The sequence below is a fragment of the Rhea americana genome, unplaced genomic scaffold (genome assembly GCF_003343005.1).
Source record: "Rhea americana isolate MKP2758 unplaced genomic scaffold, rheAme1 scaffold_68, whole genome shotgun sequence".
In the NCBI taxonomy this organism is placed as follows: domain Eukaryota; kingdom Metazoa; phylum Chordata; class Aves; order Rheiformes; family Rheidae; genus Rhea; species Rhea americana.
The window spans coordinates 3,932,173-3,953,523 of record NW_028186845.1 but is presented as its reverse complement, the minus strand read 5'-3'; the positions used below and the strand labels follow the sequence as shown (position 1 = coordinate 3,953,523).

The 21,351-nt window shown below is 48.7% G+C and overlaps 1 protein-coding gene across 7 annotated transcripts in view; it reads right to left on the bottom strand.

Moving 5' to 3' along the window:
- PITPNM2 (phosphatidylinositol transfer protein membrane associated 2) overlaps window positions 1-21,351 on the bottom strand; it is an 89,642-nt gene that overhangs the window by 23,937 nt on the left and 44,354 nt on the right. For 6 of the 7 annotated variants that reach the window (XM_085321125.1, XM_085321124.1, XM_085321123.1 and 3 more), the window contains 10 exons: window positions 21,173-21,294; window positions 19,280-19,513; window positions 12,744-13,067; window positions 10,373-10,468; window positions 6,812-6,916; window positions 5,852-5,922; window positions 2,759-3,003; window positions 2,105-2,294; window positions 940-1,059; window positions 250-461 (listed from right to left, as the gene is read on the bottom strand). In XM_085321125.1, coding sequence (XP_085177251.1) covers window positions 250-461; window positions 940-1,059; window positions 2,105-2,294; window positions 2,759-3,003; window positions 5,852-5,922; window positions 6,812-6,916; window positions 10,373-10,468; window positions 12,744-13,067; window positions 19,280-19,513; window positions 21,173-21,294 — 1,719 coding nt within the window. The remainder of the gene's footprint in view (window positions 1-249; window positions 462-939; window positions 1,060-2,104; window positions 2,295-2,758; window positions 3,004-5,851; window positions 5,923-6,811; window positions 6,917-10,372; window positions 10,469-12,743; window positions 13,068-19,279; window positions 19,514-21,172; window positions 21,295-21,351) is intronic. The other variant, XM_085321126.1, reaches the window with a different exon arrangement.

Sequence of the window (21,351 nt, the reverse complement as noted above, 5' to 3'; positions counted from 1 at the left end):
GATGAAGGGCTGTTTGTCCGCTGCAATAAAGGCGCTGTAGAGCAGCTGCCTTCTCTCGTTGCCACTGAGCAAGGTTCTGATAAATTTTTTTGCATATACACAGCACACAAAGTGAAATCTATATCCCTCTAATCTAACTTAACACTTTCCTCCACCTTGCTTGTCATAGGACGACACAGTAACATTTGAGATTCAAAGTTACATCCCTCTTATCCCCAGAAGACTGTTGGCTGTTCCTTTGAATCGTACCTTGAAAGAAAGGCCTGATGCTGCTTTATTGTGTCCAGTTCATAGGTTGATGAATCACTCCTTTTGCGTGGCAGCTGCTTCTTTGGATCTTCTCCGTTGCTACGAGGAATATCAATGTTGCTCCTGCTGAGGTGTCTGCTGCCTTCCAGATTGGAGCTGCTGGAACAATAGCTATTGTTCACTGTTATTCCGGGAGACAGGAGATCGGTATCCTAGGGTTTGAAATACATGGATTTGTCTCTCTCACAGTTGAATCAGGAATACAGTCACCTTACAGCTTCCTCCTTCCAACAACTTGTTTCCCTATTTGCCCCAAGATTCAGCTGAGAGCTATGTAGTATCTCAGACCAGACACTTCCGCATGGTGTGCCCACACCCCCTTTATGTGATCCACCAGACTCATCACACAGATGAGCTACAGCACATCAAGATATTCCAGCAATTCAAAACCCTTCCCTGACCAACCCTTCCTTGGGCTGCCTGAGATGCCTGGCAATGAAGCACCTTAGTTCAGAGCAAAGCCCACCCAAGCCCTGAGACGCACGTGCACCAAGATACACGTGCTGGCCTCAGTTAGAGGGATGGTTTTGCTCTTTCATGCAAAGATCCTTACTAAAATCAGGGGCTAGAAAGGTGCTGCAGCTGGCTGACCTCTTGCAAGTAGACACCAGCAATGTCTTTACTCATTACCTGAATGCTCACAACGCTTCCTCGCCGGCTGCTGTTCTGGCTCTCGGACACAGTTTGATTGCTGTAGCATAAGGCATCAAATCCCAGAATGCCTCCAACACAGTCCCCTACCAAGCAAACCTGAAAGAGGCAACAGAAGCAGGGGAGGAGAAAAACCAGCCCCCTGATTTCAGTTCAGGGAGGGCAATCAAAGGAGTGCTAGATTATAGCTAGGAAAGGTGGGGCAACAGGATGCCTGTTTTTTTATCAGCAGAACTGTTCTGTCAGTGAACACGCACTCATACCCTGCACACTCTCGCTAGCGAACACAGCTAATGTGTTCTGGCTGTCCCCACCAGCCAAATGGAGAGAAGTAACAGCAACACAGAGCACTGCCTATGGCCCTAACCCAGGTCCCCAAACACAAGCTTGCTTCCCTCCTTGCCAACCTTCTGTATGACTTAAGGAAAGCTTAGGGAAGCTTCCTGCTGCTTCTGTTCCCTGTTTCTACGAGGGGAAGATAACGCTGTTCTGCCTCCAAGGATATTCAGCAAGGCAAAACAAAGCACCGAGATCCCTGAGTACTAAAAGTCTGTTTAAGGAGCTGGGACCCTGGGCACAGCGCTGGCTGGGAACGAGCCCCCGATGGCTAAATCACACCGCAGCAGTGCACATGCCCAGCTCGTCCAAGAGCTCAAATCTTGCTTGGCTAGAGAGTCGCTCTGCTCACAGAAGTGATGTGCTTTGGGGGCCCAGCAGCTGTGTTGTCTCAAAAAGCGGCCCACTTCTGTAACAACTCCAGCGCTAGCTGCTGGAGGTCCTTCAAAGATGGGAATACTTAAACAGCCTTGGTTTGCCATGTGAATAGAGATCACATTTAGTAACAGATGTAGTGCACCTAATTTGGAAAGGTGTGTCGTGCTGAAAATTGATTAGCTTCACAGCTTTGTAGCTTCATTTCTAAACACAAGCTCAAGCTTTGCTTTGAATCCCAAAGGTTCAAGACAGAGCATAAGCAATAATCCTTCTCCCTCTCAGGAAGAAGAGAAGCATGACACTTCCTTATTGCAGCCCGACGCTGTCGCATTTCCAGCCCTTCCGAGAGATTAATGAAAGAGGAGCTTCAGAAGGAAATTGCTTCACTTGCTCTTCCTTTCACTGTGGCTAAAAGCAGCCGGCGGCTCACCTGGCCGTTGAATGACGTGCCCTCCTGGGATCGGATGAACTCGCTGTAGGCCTGGTTGGCTCTGACGATCACTGCGGCCACCGCTTCCTGGTACTGCGGGGACGACGTTGCGAGCAGAGGCAGCGCGGCGAGCGGGATGTGGTCCTGGCTGTTGGACAGGCAGCCTTCGTCATAACTGTACGGGCTGAGGCTGCGCAGGGCACAAGAGATTGGAAAGACAGAGTCTAACGTGCGGGATGGTGAAAACAAGACAGTACGGTCAGCATCATGGATCGTTAAAAAAAGCCTCAAGACAGAAAGGCCGTTTATTCCATCATGAATGGGCGAGAGCTTAATAAATCCTTCCCTCCCATCAAACATAAATCTTCAAGAACAACATACTTACACTGATAGAACAACCCTTAGACAAGAAATTAAAGTCTTAGTATTTATTGGATTAATTAGAATAAATCAATCACAGAAGTCTTGCTGCATGATTACTGTATTCACTAAAGCTAAGTATGAAATTGAGATTGAATGCCTCACTAGTTTATTAATAAGTGCATTTCCAAAGCGTAGTCATAGCTCTCAATACGACATGCAGAGCATCCCGTGGATGGGAAAAACAGCAAAATTGTGTACATGTCTCTCTGTGACAAGACGGTGGCAACTCACCTGGACACCAGCGAAAAGGCTTCAGAGCAGATGGCTGGGCAAGGGACTAGCTTGATGGCAATGTGCCCAAGAGCAGCTGGGTAATGTACCCTCATCACTGTGTCGAACACTGTTGTGATGGTGTTGACATCCCCTTGTTTAGAGCTCTGATCACCACTTCCCGAGTCCAGGATGTTGCCTCCATGGAGGACCAAGAGGAGGACGTGGATTTTACTTGGCTGCATTAGTGGCTGCACTGATTCATCCTAGATGGGAACGAAACACCGCATAATAAAAATGCTTATTTTGCTAAGGAAAGACATTACATCTGTCCCAAGTACATTTTGCACAAATTTATCACCCTTTTAATCTCTTAAGCAAAGTATTTCCAGCAGAGGCACAGACACAGTATTAACCACAAACCAAAGCCCTGCCAAGCCTCACCTAGAGGGCTACGTTTAGGTTGGGCCACCCTAAAGCAGCGAAGAGGACTCCAGTGTGAGCAGGTCCGCAGAAGAGCAGGGAGCATGGAGAATTTGGGGAGTGAGACTGAAACAGTTCAGCTTGATTTGCTTAGCAAAGCTGCAGGAGGATGAAACATCTCAAACATGGTGGGGAAAAAAAATAAGGAAGGAAGAGGAACACTTAAGCTGAAGGCAAGTGTAGGCACAAGCCCAAAAGAGCCTAAACTGATCCTGAATAAAGGTAGGCTGAAAATGAGGTTTTTAAGCAGAGAAGGTATGAGGTTTTGGAATAACGTCTCCAGGCCTGTGGACAAGAAATCAAACTGTCTTCGAGATGGCATTGGCTTATTTTGTGGAAGAGGTTGTTACATTCCTCTGGATGCAACAGCAGAGAACCGGACTCCATCTTCCAAGCCCTACATCCTACCCACGTGCATGCCCACACACACACACACACACACACAGAGATGCACACAACTGCAACAGCTGTGACTGCCCAGGGAGAGAGCTAACGGGCAGCTTAAAACTCAGGAAAGAGTTTTGTTGTGCAAAAGTTAAGCCCTAATGTAACAGAGTATCCCAAGCAAAAGGAATGCTAAAAGGTAGAAAAAAATAATCAAAAAGAAAAAAAATCATAGCCAGGTAAAACATGGCAGCGGTACAGCCATTACCTGCGCATATTAGGCTAAAAAATAAAGAAACAAAAACTAGGCATTACTTTCTGTTGGGTTTCTGTGCTCAGCTGCCGCAGCTGACAGTAAACCACATATTTAGCAAAACTAACAAACAAGGACAGCTAGGTCAGCAAGTGGCAAGTTCCTGGGAAAAATGTTGTAGGAGGACATCAGTCATTTCATCTGCTTGACTAAGTGAGAAGTTATAAATAAGCCTAAGGCTTCAGATCTGCTTAAAGCATTGCGAAAGAGTAACCAAAGGAGAAAAACTTTCAAGTCCCCTGTCACCCAAGCAGTGGCCAACATGTGGCTGGGGGCCTGCTGAAAGAACAGGGTAACGGTTTTCATCTTGGCTATCCAGATCCTTCGCTTATTATGTTAAATAAATCCTTTGCTTTAACAGACATTTGGGGGGAGGGAGGGCGTTGTGTCTGAGCTCCGAGGCGGGTTAACATTAAGTGTCCTCCCAAAACGGCCGCGAGCCTGACATGCTGGCCCAGGGGCAGGCACAAGAGCACCCGTTCGCACTGCCCGCGTGCTATAAAACGACAGAGCAGTCACTATTTCTAGTAGCAACCCACTATAAAGCTTTCAGCACTCGCGGCTCCCAACGCCTTCAGGATAGATGAGGGCAGGTATTGATCTCTTCTGCTCCTGTGGGCTAGCGCAGACGCTTGAGAGCAGCCAGCTCCTTCCGAAGGCAGGCGGTCCCCGGGCCGGAGGCACTGCCGTAGCCACTTGGGAGTGTACACAGGTGGGGGGCAACTGGATTTTCCTTCTGGAAATTCTCATTTTAGCATCTTGAGTCACCTGCTGTCTTTGGAGCACTGGTTGAGCCCCTGACAAACGTGCTGGCAGGAGGGAAGCATGCCCAGGTGCACATTAACATCTAACAGCTAACGTTATTACCAGAAAACGTTGAAGTGTGTGCTGATACACAGCCCACCGGAGGTATTAAAATTCACACCCAACTCTCTGTCAGGAAGATTTCTCAGACCTCCTGCATAAGAAGGGCTTTAATTATTTAGTACTGCGACACCGTATTAATACCTGCTCTTTACTGACCAGCTCTGGGGCTGGAGTTTACAGTGCCTGCAAGGCGGACTTTGCCTGGCAGCACATGGCTGCAGGCATGGGAGGAGCCCTCTCAGCATCTCTGCTGCTTTTACTTCCAGGCAAATGTTTTAACATGCTCATTTGGAGAATAATGTGAGTCACCAAGCTCAGGTCATCCAACTGTTTATCAGCAGTCATTTGGCAGCTCCTTTCCCTTCCAGTTCATTAACCTCTTCTCCTAAAGGAAGTGGGGGACCAGGCGAGCAACTGCTGAGAACCTAGGGTGGAGGTGGCCGCTCAGAGCGCTCCTGCAAGGCTTGGTGTCACTGACAACATCTGTTTCTGGTACTACCTTTCCATGTTGGAGGCTTTTAACCTGAAAAAAGGTCCCATGTTGGATCTTTTAACCTGCATGGTTAGTCAGGAGTTTCATACTAGTGTAGTAGACTGTTTGTGAATACCCACAAATGACAAGTTTTTCCATCTCACCTTCAGGTCTGCTCTTTTTCTAAAGTGAAGCCAGACAAGGGAGGGAGCTGAGTTTGCAGGGCCCTCTGAAGAGGACGACAAGTTCTCTGCACCACTTCAGGCACTATGTGAAACCTCATGGCTTGGCCTTGCTGTTGGCTTACACTTGCCATGCAGATGGCTCGCAGGTAGCTAAAGCAGGTCCCATCACTGGTCACCCACTGTCCCCATGGCCCTCAAGTTTGCTGTCAACACAGCAAAAGCCAAACTAGCATCATCTCGTAGCCTGGCACACTGAGTAACACCAAGATGATGGTCATGGTCTTTGATACGCCATGACGTAAGTTAGACAGTTCAGCAGGCACTTTGCAAGCAGGGAAGTCATCTAGGCAGCAGGGAAGGACAGATGCCTACGGGCCAGATGACTGCAGCCACCTGAGACGCCCGCTTACCTCGATGATGCTGAGCCGCTCCACGCTGGAGGCAACGTGGTACTCTGCCGACGTCTCATGATACAAGTCGCCTGGAAGCACAGAGGGTTAAAACGTCAGCAGCGCGAGCCGCTGGTTGGCAAAGGCCATCTTTCATGATGGCACTGCTTGCGCCAACGCCTCTCAGCCCCAGATCACCTTAATTATTTCCATAAAAATGTCCTCTGCTCCCCACTCCCCTCCCACTTCGGGCGCCTGGCCAAAGCAGGGTCACTTCTGTCCGGCAACGTCTCACAACCTCGGTAAGACGAGGGCACTGGCAAGCTCGTCTCTCATTACAGCGACCCAGCATCCTCGCTTTTTTAAACACGGCAGCAACGGGATATCTGCGCCCAACTGTCAGAAATCCTCGGTTTGTGGGAAAATAAAGGCGCTGCGCGAGCCGTGCTGCGGGAGCAGAGGTCTGACGCGTTTGGGCGTCTGCGCCTACGCAGAGCAACTTTGTTCCCGAAAGCCTAAGTGTCACCTTCCGCCGCGCGGCCACGTGAGCCGCGCGCTGGTAGAGGAGTCGGCTTCCTTTCAAACTGCCACAGAGGTGAGCGGAAAATAAAACCGAGGCAGATACAGGCGAGGACAGAGGAAGGAGCGGGAGGAAAGGAGAGGCACGAGAAATTCAAGTAATTCAAGGCCGAGCTGGAATATTTCATCATTATAGCGGAGAATCCTGTCTGCCGCACAAAGGAGCCGAACCAAAGCGGGACGTAAAGAGAAAGCGAGAGCTTCCTCGCGCCAGCTCCCGCTGGGCAGCTCTCTTTCCGCAGCGCTGGACAGCTATTTTTACGCTCTGTCTCAGCTTTTCCTTTTGTGAGATGAAGATAACAAGTTTTACCTTTTTTCAGAACGTGGCTGTAACAATTACATGGAAAGACCGTAAAATGCCACATGCAGTTTTAACTTAAAAAAAAAAAAAAAAAAATTTACCCTGGACATCATCGCATTCAGGGGTTTCAATTTTATCCATCAGATCATTGGAATTCCATTTGGTTATTTCTTTCGGGAACATTTCCTCATTGTCAGACAAGTCCTCTTTAAAAAACAGATTTTTTTTTTGAGTCACACACACAAATATGTATACAGACAAGAGCACAGAACAGAATCAGAAATAAAAGTAAGGCCTCGTAATTCTCTGTAATCTTATTACGACTTAAGCCAGCCAAGTGTTTATTAAGCATGATATTACAGCTTTTGCCATATGGAAATCAAAGTGCATTTAAGAAAGTAAACCAACATGTTGTTAACAAATAAAATCCTAGGATGGGGGGGGAACATGGATTTTTATGCTACCGTTCTGAGTAGCAAATCTGAGGTTTTTGTCGCCAGGCCACCCCGGGCCCCGCTCCGTGACGCGGCAGCGCCAGCGGGTGCCCGGAGAAGGCACCGTTTGCCCCGGGGTCCTCCCGGGGCGCCCGAAGGCCACGCGAGGTCCCCGGGGGAAGTCGGGGATCGCTGTTGTTAACAGGACCGTTACCTAAAAAAGCACGAGGAACAGAGGAAACGGGAGCTCTCGGGGCTATCTTTAGCCTGATTTCCTTTGGAGATGAGAGCAGCTGCCGTTTCCTGCCCGCCCCGACGTCGTCCGGACCTGCTGGCTACCGGCGGCCAAGTTTCGCAGAGAACGAGGAGCCCCAAAACATCGCGTTCCACGAGGATTAATGAAAAAAACAGGTTATCGGACAGGTCCGGGCTCTCCCGAAGACGAGCCGGGAGCTGAGAGCGGGCCCCAAAGATGTGTACGTCAAACCGCAGGTCCTCGGAAGGGGCAGCAGCCCGGGTGAGGGCGCGGACCCAGCACCAGCGCCGCGCAGCCCGCGACCGCCCCAGGCCACCAGACGTTTAACCCGGACAGACTGGAGCTCCCCGACGAACCCGCAGGACACCTAATTAGGGCAATTCAAGCCTTGGGAGGGTGCCTTCGGTTTGGGTTGTTGGTTTTTTTTTTTTTATTTTTTAATTTGAGGATGTAGCTTTTGTTGTTATGGAAGTTAATTGGTTTCTAATTAATTTACTGTTCTATGCCGAGTATTTCTATCCTGAAAATTTAGTGTTGTGTAAATTTAATAAAGAGTTATAAACACCATAATAACAGCAATTTCGGATGTCTTGGAGATCTAAAAGCTGTAACCTTCAGAGTCATGGACCAGGATTCCCTCCTTCTTGTTGCTGTATAGTTACTAATAAAATAATTAGTTGGAAGAATCCTAGGATCAACGACAAAAAGATTGTGAAATGTGTTATTCTTAGCAAATCTAAGCAATAGCTCAAAAATCTGTACATACAGTGAACTGTACGGAGCCAAGCAGAGACTGTTGATTTTTAGGAGTTTCTATTAACACTTTGACCATAAAAGACAGCAACCTAGAGAGTGGTGTGTCAATATGCAGTTTCATTTTTCAGCTACAGAAAAAATGTGAGCAAACTTCCATTTCCCTGCACAAGGGAGCACGGAGCTCTGTGGTCGGAGCAAGGCAAAAGCACACGTGTGCAACACACGCTGGCAGAGAACTGAGAAGGAGATTGCATGCAAAACTCCTCCAGCAACTTAATCTAAATATTAAACTTATTTCCTTGAGAGGTTTAATTATAGTCCTTATTGCTGCACAAGTGCCCACCGAATGGGATACTGCTCTTGTTATTGGTATTTATTACAGGATGGATATTACTGTATTTGCCACCCTCTTTCCAGAGCATGCCAGGGAAGAAGGAGAGATGGGAAGCCTGAAGCAAGGGATCTGTCGGGGCTCCGACTACACCCACGGCGCTGCTAGGAGCCGCGCGGTCTGCGGGAAGCGCTTGACGTCTCTGCCCAGTGCTGCCGCGCAGCCGGGCTGTGCTGGCGCCAGCATCGACCCCGCGAGCGCCGCGGTGCCCGATCCCTGCTCACGGACCCCGAGCAGCTGTGCCCCGTCTGCAGAGCACGGGGCAACGCGGGGCCCTTCCCAAGGGCTGCCCGTGCTGAGCGGCATGCGGTAAGGCTGCAATTCCCAAGCCCAAATCCCCTTGCGTTAGGCAGATTTTCCAAACTCGACTGCGTGGATTGCAGAGCACAATCTGTACATAAACGGAGACACATTCTGTACCAGCAGAAGTGGAGCTGCCTTTTTTTTTTTTTTAAGTATTATTTTATTAGTAAGCTCCTTGAAGCATTGCAACTGAGCTGTGGGTACCAACTGTGGCACAAGGCTCATTTTTGTTACCTGTCCTTTCCCAGCCCCTTAGGAGCACTTCGGGGATTCCCTGGGGGCCTGGATCCCAATGGGAAATGTCTCTATCTCTATTTTTATCGCCAAGTAGTTAAAAAGGCAGGACAGAGGGTGGATAGCAATGAAGCCATTTCGATGACTCATCCCTCTTTTCTTGTATGTATATAGCTACGATAAATCCCTTACCTACAGTTTTTGCAGATGCTACATAAGTTGATAAACAGAGACACTTAAAAGCAAGTTGGTCCTTCTCTTTCTGGGCAGGAGACACATTTATCACCTTGACTTGCACACAGCAGCCACTTACTCTGCTGTTGTGCAAGTCGCTACTCCACAGCGGCGTGCCACCGGCGTGCTCTCACTCCCGGGGAATTTGGGAAGCGCACCTGACTACCTGCCACGAGAATCCTCCCGGCAAGCAAAACTATCAGTTTCTTCAGACTGAACTGCAGTTCAGCTGAATATCCATGAAATTCTGCTTTACAAAACTGGGGCATGATCTTCTAATAACTTCATTTAACAGAAAGGTCACTAACTTCATCAATACATACTGGGCAACTAGGCTAGATTAGCATTACAAGCGGAGAGAAGAGTCCATCTGTCGTCAGCAGAGATGAAGCCTTCCAGGCTTAAATACACATCAAGTACAATATACCAAATGAGTGCAGTCAAACAAAGCATCTTCCCACACACATGCACAGAAATAATAACAGAGCTTTCGCCTAGTACGAACAGCCAGATTACTTTGGGAATTCTGCAATCCACACTGATGAATTTTGGCACTTGATGTACCTCTCTGCATTTGCTGTTGTATTTCTTGCAACAGGAGAATAAGGAGTTAATGAAGGCAAACTTGGGTCTCTTCAGGCCCAGACAGGACAATTCATCATGCTTTTTACTGATATTAAAAAAAAAAAAAAAAAAACAAAATTTCAGTCACCTGAATCAGAAAGATTCAGACACACCCTCAGTTCAGTTAGCATTGATGAATTTTACCCATGCTCATTTACACCGAATAAAATACAGCTCCAAACGCTGAGACTGTTCAAGATCACTTCAAACAGATTACACTGAGCCCCAAATGCTGCTGCATTAAATCTAACCGTCTGCTGGGTGATGCTGGAATGCCTAAAGAAGCTGCACCGATGCTGCACACATCTTGGTCAGAAAGGAGCAGCTTTCAGAGAAAGCAAGAAGTCTTCCCCACCCCGCCTCATGCTTTTTCCATTCTCTTTCCCCACCATTTCAGAAAGCAAACATTGGTGGTTCAGGTTCCACATACCATGTGCATCGAAGAATTCATCGTCTGAGCTGTCATCCGAGTCTCTGGCAATGCTCTGCATCCTCCACTCAGAGATGCTATGGCGTGAGGGACTTGCTGGAAAAAACAGAAAAGCCTTATGCGGTACGCTAAATCGACAAGACAGAGAGTTCCCAACATGATCTTAGCTGGAGGAAGAGTCGTGTGTTCGCTATGAAAAATTCACTGCTGCAATATTAAAACACAAAACCCCGATGATGCTGGTGTGATGTCAGTGCACCGCTTTAGAGATCCTGTTTGTTTACTGTTGTTACAACCTGCCAGCAAGATGCTACATTAAAGCAAGCTGTTTGCATCGTTCTTATGCTATTTTGAATGGCAGCTATTTATAATTGTTAGTAGGACGTGCAAAGTCAGCTGGGTTTTAAAGTTTGCAATTAGAAAGGAAGGAGGCTGACTGGAAGCTCTCTCCATGCCTCCCCTCCGCACACAAACCATGCCTCGGCTTCACCAACTTTCGGGCAGGTAACTAGGCAGAGCAGCCTCGACAGAAATCATCTGTTTTCTGTGGAAGGAAATTGCTTCCACGCAAATTGGATTAGAGATCTATTTAAACTTGAAACGCGAATGACTTAAACAACACGCTCTGCCCGGCTTCGCAGGGGGCCGTGAGAGCAGCTGTCCTGCCGGAGCGAGGAGACCCGGCGCGCCCTCGGGTTCCTGCTTGCCTCCTTATCTCAGCCCTCCCCGCCGCCTTTCCCTTCCCTCTCCGCAGCTCCCCGGGGCCTTTAAGTGTTTTACGGCGTTAGTTTAGACGTAACTCAGCAGCGATCCAGCCTGAGCTCTCCGCGGCCGAGCTCGGCGCAGGCGGGCAGCGCGCTGAGGCCGCCCCAGGGAGAGGTGGTCTCTCCCCGAGCCGAGCCCGCTGCCGTGACGTCAAGGGGCTCGCGTGACAGCTGCTAAAAATAGAGCATGAAATAACATATGGGATGGCGACAAGGGTCCTGCTAGCTCCAGGGGTCTCGCCCGGACGGCGGGGGGAAGACTGAGCGCTCTCGGAGCCGCGGCTGCCTTTCGCAGGCAGCCCTCCTTGCCTCCATATGCTAACGCGCTGCCATTTCTTAAAGCCAGCACGAAGGAGGTTTAAAATATCTGCGTGACGTACTTCCCAGCACATCACAATTCATTTCTTCCATTAGTTTTTTTTTTTTTTTTCTCCTCTAAAAGCCGAGGCAATCTGCAGCTTAAAAGAAACTCAGGCTCTGCTACCAGAGAAAACCTCCAGGTAAAATCCCGAAAGGTTGGAAAACCACAGCTCCCAGAGAACCCCCCAGCACGGGAAGTGGGGCTCAGGGCCAAGAGCGCCCCGGAGGACGGGCCCGTCGCTGCGAAGTCCTGGTGCAAGCAAAACAGTCAGTGCTTTTATATTTATGCAATGATTTATAAAGAGACTACAAGGCTCTTCCCCGGGGCTCATTCCACTGAATCACCGCAAAGTAAAACCACTGTTCGTATCTTGGTCACCCTGGGATGAAATCAGTGATGGAGTGCTAAATAAAAAACTGCGAGGCAAGTCGCAGTCTCCCGTACGTACGAGAGATGGCTGAGGAAAGGCTGTCCCTGGGGGTTCCAGAAAAGAACAAAAAAATCAAGATTTTTGCCCTCTTGCTGTGAGAGCTATCCGCTGCGCTCGACGGAAAGGTGGAGCCGCCGAGGGGTCAAGCTCTCTTTCTGCTGCTCTCTGAGAATTCAAACCCTTTTGTGCAGAACGACTCACGGAAACGAGGAGTTTAACACAGCAGAGAAGGTGGCTGACTAGGGAGGGGCGAGCGACAGAATCCAGGACTCAAAGCTGAGCCCTTAGAGGCACCCACGGCGGCTTTAACAGCCTACCGCACCCGGCAAGCCGGCTGAGCAGTATCTAGAAGGGAACACAAACGGTCCCACCGAACCTCAGGCTGCGAGGCACGGCGCCTGCAGAGCCACGGCACGTCGGGGCCGCCGAGCATGGCGACCTCCCTTCGCCCCCCGGGAGCCGATGGCGGTGCTGAGCTGCCCAAGCTGTACTGCAGCACCCTGGCAGCCAAACACCAGCTTCTGGCATGAACAGCTGCAGGAACATTTCCCCCCCAGCCAAAGAGTATGTGTCAATGAGAATCATATCTATGGGTCAACTAGAAATATTCTCAGACCTGCAAGAGGTCATCTGAGAAGACTGAGCCTGCACTACCACCAGAGAAGACCTCTTGTACGGGCATTAAAAGGGACTCGCTGGAGCAATGTGCATTGTCCCAGAGGGGACAACCCTCTAGGAGGAAACGTGCTCGTATCTCCCCAAAGCATGACCTTTGCACAGTTCACAGAGGAGCAGTTCATCAGTGTCCCATCTTACCTCCTCTTTTTGAAGATCGTGAGGACTTGGAAGAGGTAGACCACTGCTTGGTGAGTGACCTCCCAGATGCTGTTTCACTGTTACTAGCTACATCCTCTGCGTCAACAGGCGAAACAGCGTCAGCTTCAACGTGCTTCTCGCCAGGGGAGTCTTTGGCTCCATGCGGCTCGGTATCATTTTCACTGCAGAACTGGGCCATCTTCTGAGCCAGCATCAACTGCGCCTCCTTCTCCAGCTGCCGGATATCCTCAATGGTGAGCCCATACCACTCATCCTGCCAGCACCAGGCCTGCCGATGGGCACGGACCATGACCTTCCGCAAGCCTGCAAAGCCAGAATGCTGCCGTCACCAGTGCTACAAAACTTCGCAAAGAGATGTGTTCACATCCCCTAAGCCTCAAGACATTGTGGCATCCACCAAGGAGCCACCAGCTGCAGAGACCAAATGTCCCAACCCCCTTGAAGTTGTGGGAAGTTGAAACATTTGGATTCAGTCTTCAAAGTGAAGTACATTACCAGCAAAATAAACATGAAAAAAAACAAAAAAGACCCCCAAACACAACCTTCTTTTATCCAGGAGAGTTTCAAGTGGTTCCTTCATGAACACTGCACAGCCACCACAGGGTGGTAATGTGGCAGGAGTACGTCCCATGCTGGCAGTGTTAAGACAACTGAAATCTCTCCTTCCCCTAGAAATCTGCGCCTGGTTTCTATTTATCAGTGAAAATGGTCTCGAAATACAAGCTTCTGAGAAAATGGGTTGGGGAGCAAAGGAAAGGAGGGAAGAAAGACACTTTATTTTACAGATACAGCCCCCTTCTACTGCTATATGAGAAAAATGAAGTGGTAAAGCCCATTTAAAATACAATTTCAGAGTGTCACATCCTCAGAAGGAAGAACCATCTGAATATTAACACACACAATGCTTGTGATCAGGCAACAGAAACTTTCTTCCAGGAGTTAAAAGTGTTGGCTGCCATTGTCATACCACTAAGACTTTAAAACAGAACAATCACTCGGGATTTTCAACCAATATTACAGCTGAAAAGCTCACGGCAGGTCAAGGCTCCAAACAGCTATTTATTACTGATAGGAGCACAGAGCAGTAATGGTGCTTTTAAAAGCTTCTACAAATATTGACAAGCTAATCCTCAGCAGCCCTTATGAAAAAATCAATGACTATTCTTCCTCCTGTAATTATGGGGAAACTGAGGCAGAGACGGGTTGAAGGACATGCCAAAAGCAACAGTGGGAATTGGTGTCATTGGGATTATAGAGCAACAAGTCTCCACTTCAGAGCTCAGAGCAGAAACTTTCTGCACCACAAAGCTGGCAGGCAGGTATTTATATATGCATATGTACATTTTTTTTTCCTTCCAGGCCTGGCCATTTGTCTGCTGCTCTGAACCTTGGTTAGTCCCTAATGCCACAATACATGCACCAGCCACCACCAAAAATCATTCTACCCAGAGCAAACAAGCACTGAGATCAGCAGTCGACATGACGGATCAGCTCCGCCTGAACTTCGTTTGCACAGTAAGATTAAATCTATCAAATTTTTATGCATTTCTCTGCCTTTCAGATAGGAGCTCCACAGAGCAGATGCATGTTTGAGCCAGCAGGCTACGACCTTTGGAGGCAGCACAAGGGTCCTCGGCAACATCATTCTGCTCAGCCTCAGCAGAGACTCAGAGTTATTTCCCCCACCTGATTACTTTTTGCAGAACGGCAGGAGAATGTTTTAGCCTCTTCACCTCCTGCCACGATTGACGTTCAGCAGAGCTTAAAATGAGGACTGAACTCCCATCACATCCACCTCGGAAGCCAGGAACGCGCTTCCCTTGCCGTAACTCCGTCCCCAAAACCACAGACACCCTTCAAACTCCGTCACGGCCACAGCGTCCGCTTCTACTTTGCTTGGAAGCGGACTGTGAGCAAACGCAACGATGGGGATGGAGGCCCCCGGGCCTCCCGCTCCCCGGCCTCCTCCGCCGTGCCAGCCCCGGGCTGCAGCGGCCTGGTGAGCACCACAGCCTCTGTACCGGGGCACCAACGCGCCGGCTCCCGTGCCCTGCCAAAACCCTCCCTGCAAGGGCCGAGACGCCACCCATCGCACGTTATCTTTGTTTTAAGGGACTAACACAAGCAACGAAGAAAAACACTTGCGGAAAACAAGACGGCCTCCGAAGTCCCCCTTCGCCCTCTTGCACTTCTCCTCCTGGCTCCCCATGAGGGATGGCCCGTGCCGCTTCGCTCGAGCCAGTGGAGCCCATCGCCCCCGCCAGCACCGCGCCGAACACAGCGGCTGCACCAGAGACCCCCGAACCCCCCTTCTCTACAGCCTCACTCTTCTGAGAATAAGATGCCGTTACAGGGCTTCGTGGTTGCTGTGCCTCTCACTCCAGCCCAGTTTCGAAGCAAAAAAGACAGGAACCATTTTCCCAGCCTCTGGCCTTCGCCTGGGATGCGTCAGCTGTGCTGCAGCTCTCACAAGCACAGGTTAAAAATCCTGGAAGAGAACCAGGCTCTCCAGGTGCCAACGGAGCGAAAAAATAGGAAAGAATCTCCATGGCCAGCGATGGAGAACAGCCCCAGTTGGTGCGTACAGCACCGGTGCAGCACGGTCCCCACGGCGCAGCAGCCTTGCCGTGGTGGCCGGAATGGTCTTCTCCAAACGTCAGAGAGCAAGCAAGCTTTTTCCTTGAAAAGCGAGAAGCAGGGGATGGAGCAGACCTGGGGATCGGAGAGCAGCTGGGAAATTTTCTTTGTAACCACTCTGAGTTTTCAAGAGGTGCCTCAGGGGCGCCTCCAGCCGTGGGACACGCTGCCGGGGAGCGGGAGCTGCCCGGGCCGCAGACGCCGTCCCGCTGGCCACGCAGCGCTCCCGCGTCCCGTCCCGCTGCGGGCTCTGCTCCCCTCTGCCTCCGCAAGGCGAACGCCACCGGCAACGGACCACCGGGCAGCGGAGGGTCTCCCAGGGACGTCTTCCTGCTGGGAAGAGAGAACCGACGGCACAGGAGAGTTGGGCAGATTGTGCAGAGCTTGTTTTCCCTCTGCCCAGATCGTGCCATGTTCATCCAAGCCTTCTCCTCCCCACCCAGGGAATAAGACCATGCTCTGAGCAGGCAAATCATGCACTGAAGTCAGCAAAAATAACAAGATTTTTATACGGAGGCCGGTACTAGTGGATTTCAGTAATATAAGTGGTTAACAAGATTTTATTATTTCTCTAGCGAGTGCAACGCTTTGGTTTAAAAAGCAAAAAAACCCACACACGCACATATGCAGACTGAGCTCAGAAGTACCCATCATTTTTGCATTGATTTAATTACAACATTTCCCACTGCGCTCTGCGGAAAGATCATCTGCGAAGAGTCTAGCAGGGTGCAAACATTTAAATCACTTGCCTTTCGACTCGCCATCTCAACAACTCTGCCGCAGAGACCCGTTCAGTCCTCGAAGCGCTGACTTTTGTGAGTGATTTGCCTGCAGATTGTGGTTTTGTACTCTATGCTCACAAAAGGAAGCATAAATGAGCACGAGATAAGCCAAGATTGGGCAGACTCTCTAGCTGAATTGGAGAAGCTTTTGTCTGCCTTTTGATTTGAAATAAAAACAGTAGCCGACGGTAACTCAATGCAAAAAAAAAAAAAAAAAAAAAAAAGCTCCAAACCCCACTCAAATATCCACATAATCTACGGATAGCCAAAAAGTCTTTTTATATATCCAGTGGCAACATCCCAAAGCATTTTTAACACAAAATTGCCTGGCAGCAGACAAAGGATGTCTGATTTTCCTTGTGTGCCACTACTTCCTTGACAGCCACAGCAGATCCCACAACCTCGTCAGCACAGTCCCCGTTGTCTGAAGGCATCTGATCATACATAGCCTGCAGGTATTTCCGCTCGCTCCTCTCCCTTCCCTTGCTCAGAGCACTCACAAAGCGAAGCACACGGTCACAGCCATGGGATCTGCCCAGGCTGGAAAAGACAAAATTCTACGTGCAGGCCCCAAGGGACAGCGCCTACTGGGGGAACTTTCTCGTTAAGGTGCTTAGCTGAAGCAGACGTGGGGCAGAAGAGCCTTCTAAAACGATTTCCCTTCGACCCTGTGTGACAATTCGGGCGTACGTACCCTAAGACGCATTGGCTTAGGCAAAGCTCCAGTTACCAGGATGGGAACCCACTTTGCCACAGCGTATAATCAATAACCCTTCCACAGCCAACACATTTGTTTAACGACAAAAGAGCCATAGCCCACTTGCATGATTAGGAAGTGAGTGGGAGCAGAACATTATGCAGTGCCAGTCCAATTAAACTTAAATTCTATGGAAAAGGAGTAAAAAAGCATACAAATATTACAGCCAAGTAGACTAATGGCCCACAATTTCAGTCTGTGTCTCAGGCTGTCAAAGCACTGAGTAACGGTCCAATTAGTCATCAGAAAAAATGGCTGTTAGGCTCAGTAAGAGACGGAGAACATTTCAACACCATCCCCCAGAGTTACTCCCTCCGCACTCAGTAGCCTTTCCACATATTACAACCCATCCATCACTTAACTCACAAGTTTTCTTCTTTCAAGCCAGTCTCCAGTTCTAGTGTGCCCAGGAAAGGACTGCTCCCACCTCGGGCAGAGCCTGGATCCTGCTCTTGGACCATGCCTCAGTTTTCTTGCTGGCTTAACGACCCTGCGCACGGAGAGCCGATTCTCCAAGAAATGGCTTTGCCAGGTCTGGGCACAGAGGAACGAGGACAGGAACGCCCACATCTGTGGCACCTGGGCCCGTCATCTCGTTTTACAGCCTCGTTAGCCACATCGCAGCCCACATAAACATCCTCATACCCAACTGTCTTTGCACATGGGCAAAGTTGCTTTTCTACCCCATGGCAGCTTGCCCGCGGCTATCCCGTTGCAAGGCAAAGCTACCCATCTTCTGTAGACGTCTGCAGTTTTTGCTTTCGCTCTTCAGTCACTCAACATTGTCTCCCCTTGAAGACTTTTCTGATTTTATGCATCTTAACCACATTGAAAGACATTATTTGCCATCGTTATAACCGAGTGGAAAGGTTTCTGAAAGGCAGACAATGAACGGGCTCAGCTCTCCGCAAAGCCTCAGTCAAGAGCAAAACGGCAGGCAATCTTTCATGAAATACAAAAGAAGCATTTCTAAGGGACCACAGTTTAATCTATGCCAAACACCTCTAAACAACTGGAAGAATCACATGCTTCCTTTTTAATTTAAGGGATACAATGGAGTTGTTATTCTGCACCCATGTTTCACCGTATACGCTAAATTAACCCGTGTCACCAAAACACCGAGGGAGCTTGTTGCAGACAGCCACTTGTAACAGAGTCTGTAACAGGTAAAAACCTCCATCTACAAGCAAAGTAAAACCAAAGGAGCTCTAAGAGGAGGTACCTGTGACTCTTCAGAGAGCGGCGTATGCCTTGCTCCACTGCTCTATCAGTGTTCTCCACATTAGCTCTCAAGAGCATGGTACGACTGAGAAGAGCTATAAAACCATTTACTTACGCTAGCATCATGCACATCAAAGCAGCTTTGCACACAGAAAGGGACAGCCGCATAGGTCAGGCAGGGGAATTTACTGCGTACAGAAACTAGCCAGCATCCTCCACACATACGACAAGTTGGCCTCTTCTTCATTGCGCCTGTGTCCGAGGACAGCCACAGATCTACGTTTTTTGAGATGGGAATGATTTAAAGAAACATTCCTTCAGTTTTCCACCTGGCCACAGATTCCGTCTCCTGTGGCAAGGCTCAGAAACTATAGCAGCTGTATTATAGATTTTCTGCAAAGAACAAATTACCGCTGGCGCTGCTCCTGCAGTTCTGACTTGCACAGTCTCCACTTAGCTACTCCTGGGACACAAACAACAGCCACCTCCTTAAAAGCACTGACCTAAGCGTGACGCATCAGTCGAAGTGGCACGTTTAGTCATGACCGAGAAGTGCCCCCGACCCACGGCGGGTTATGAGCACAGCGAGACGCGGATCCCGGAGGACAGAGATGTCTGCTCCTCCGAGCACCCACTCGCTCTGCCCCAAAGCAGCGGAGACCAGCAGCTCTCCAGAGAGCCCTTTCCTGGACCCGTAGAAGGGGGACTGTAAGTGTAGCTCACTTCTTTGGACAAAATCCTCCAAGGCTGCTCAAAGTAAAGAGAGGTGGTAGATTTTGAAAAATAACTGGCCAAATTTTCAACAAACAAATCTTTACATTAAAAAAAAAGAAGAAAAAAAAAAAAGAAATACAAGATCTTGCCTTCAAAGGACCTGCAACCATTTCAGTGGCTACACGTGATCTGGATTCACACACACTGTGATTATAAATTATAGAACAACGTGATTTTTCTGAACTGACCCATAGCTCTGTGCACGACAGGGCAGCCTCGTCCAAGAATCTCCTTATAGACATGTCTTGTGATACATTACATTGCACATACCTCACCTGTGTGTTTCAATTCAGAAACAACATTAAGGAGTTGACAGGGAACCTTGCAAGGCTACAAATGCTCACCAACATCATGGATAAACCGCTCGATTTTGGACTGCATCCCCCAGTATCTGAACTCGACTTTACAAAGTTTATATGCACACATGATTGGGTATTTCCCAGGGTTGTTCCTGTATTCTTCAATCCAGTCTTCGGAGAGGGGGCCTCTTTTAGTCTTCACTGATTTATATAGCTTTGGATCCTCCTCAGCTTTGTATTCATGTGGAGGGATAGGATCTTTAACAATATCAATAGGATCTATAGAAAAAGAACAGAAACAGTTAAGTTCTTCCTTTATCTCAACAAAGGAAGAAAATACAAATTTCCAGAAATTCTTTCTATTTTAGTAATTACGGGAAACATTACAGCAATGCAGTTTCTTTTTACTTACACTTAAAACAACTGATATTTACATTGCTTATAAATTGCTCCTGGACAGCGCTCAGGAGCTTGATTCCCCAGCTCCGCCAGGGAATTAGCACACACAGCTCCACAAAAAAAGATGCTTTGCTCCAGATGGATATTTTTGCCCACAGCGACTGCAGGTCCACAGCATCCAGGGAGATCCACGCTCTCCATTTTCAGCTTCACAAAGATCTTTTGCAAATCCTGTCTTTCAGCTTTTCTACGATCACTCACAGTGATATAGCTCTGCCTAATCTGACAGTTAAAACACATCTGCCTTGTTTTAGTACTCTAATGGAAAAGGCTCTATCCACTGAACACCTTATCTGTGGAGTACATCAAGGGAGGTTACTGGTAACTTGTCACAGGCTACTGTTGCACTCAACATGTTAAATTTTCTACCCTCTGTAGTATAAATCCCAAATTGTCCTAATTAACAACAACTGGCAATGAAGAAGCAGAAAACGCAAGGGGAGCAGAACGAGCGAATGCACTTTCAACATCTGCAACCCTCCGCGAACCTCAGCAGAAGCATCTAGCATTTGGACTGACGGACAGTATCTCACTGCTGAGCCTGTAAGGGCTAAGTTGGTGCAATATGGAAAGCCTGATCAGACACATACAGCAATGAGGACACTGAAGTTCAAAATAAAGTTGTTTAAGTCAAGTGACGGTCAAGTAGAATTGCATCGGGTATCCCCTGTTCTGCAGAAAAACAGAGCTTAAGGAGTTAAAGCAGCCGCTAGGTGTCCTTCTCCATAGCTCCTGGGCACAGCGAGCTCTCGCCTCTGCACCTACGAGGACTCGGACCGAGCTCAAACACTAGCCGAGTCCCAGCAGTTTCATGAGCAAGTGATGCCAGCACCCCCGGCCCCCCGGGAGGTCTCCTGCAAACGCCGCCGGCGCAGGCCACGAGGGACTGCAAGATGCAGGAGCTGCCGTGACACCTGCCATCTTCTGCCTTTTTACAAGACGTTCCCTTTTGCCTTTCCCCTGTTAAATTCTTAAGTATATAAGGGTCATTAACCCGATCTCCCAAAGAAGGCTGCAAAGCTGAGTGTTAACCTGCGTGACGGTGATGGGAAGCAAAAATGAAATACACTTTCAAATTTTGGAAGCGCTGACAAGAATGGTATTTTCATATACACAAAGCAGCTATACAGTTATAAAGTAGTATAAAGTAGCAAGTGTTTTCCTCTTCAATATTTATTTCTATTTATTACTCCCCAAATAATTAGAAGTCTTACTTCTCACGGCACCACACGAAGGAGATAGGAAAACATCAGCTCTATTTTTCAGACAAGGGATTGAAATGATTTTTCTAGAAATGCCATGTAATTTACATCAAGCCGAGAAGAGGAGTCGGATCTTCTCACCCTACGTGTTGTACCTCACCCAGCAGCCTGCTCACTAATGGTGGGAGAAGATACGGGACACACCTTGAAAAATCCTTTACGTGGCAAACAAAAAGCAGAATAAAGGAAAACAAGCTAAAGGAAAAGGGCTATTCACCGAGAATGGTCTGTCTTTTCTCCGCAGGAGAAAGGTTGAACACGTTGGCATGCTCTCCTGGGTCAGTTTTGTAATATGTCTCAATATCAATAGAGAACTTCTCCACAAAGGGACACGTATATCTGAAAGAGAGAACAGTGCAGCCTGGAGTAAATCCTGCTACGTCAGCAAGCAGAGAA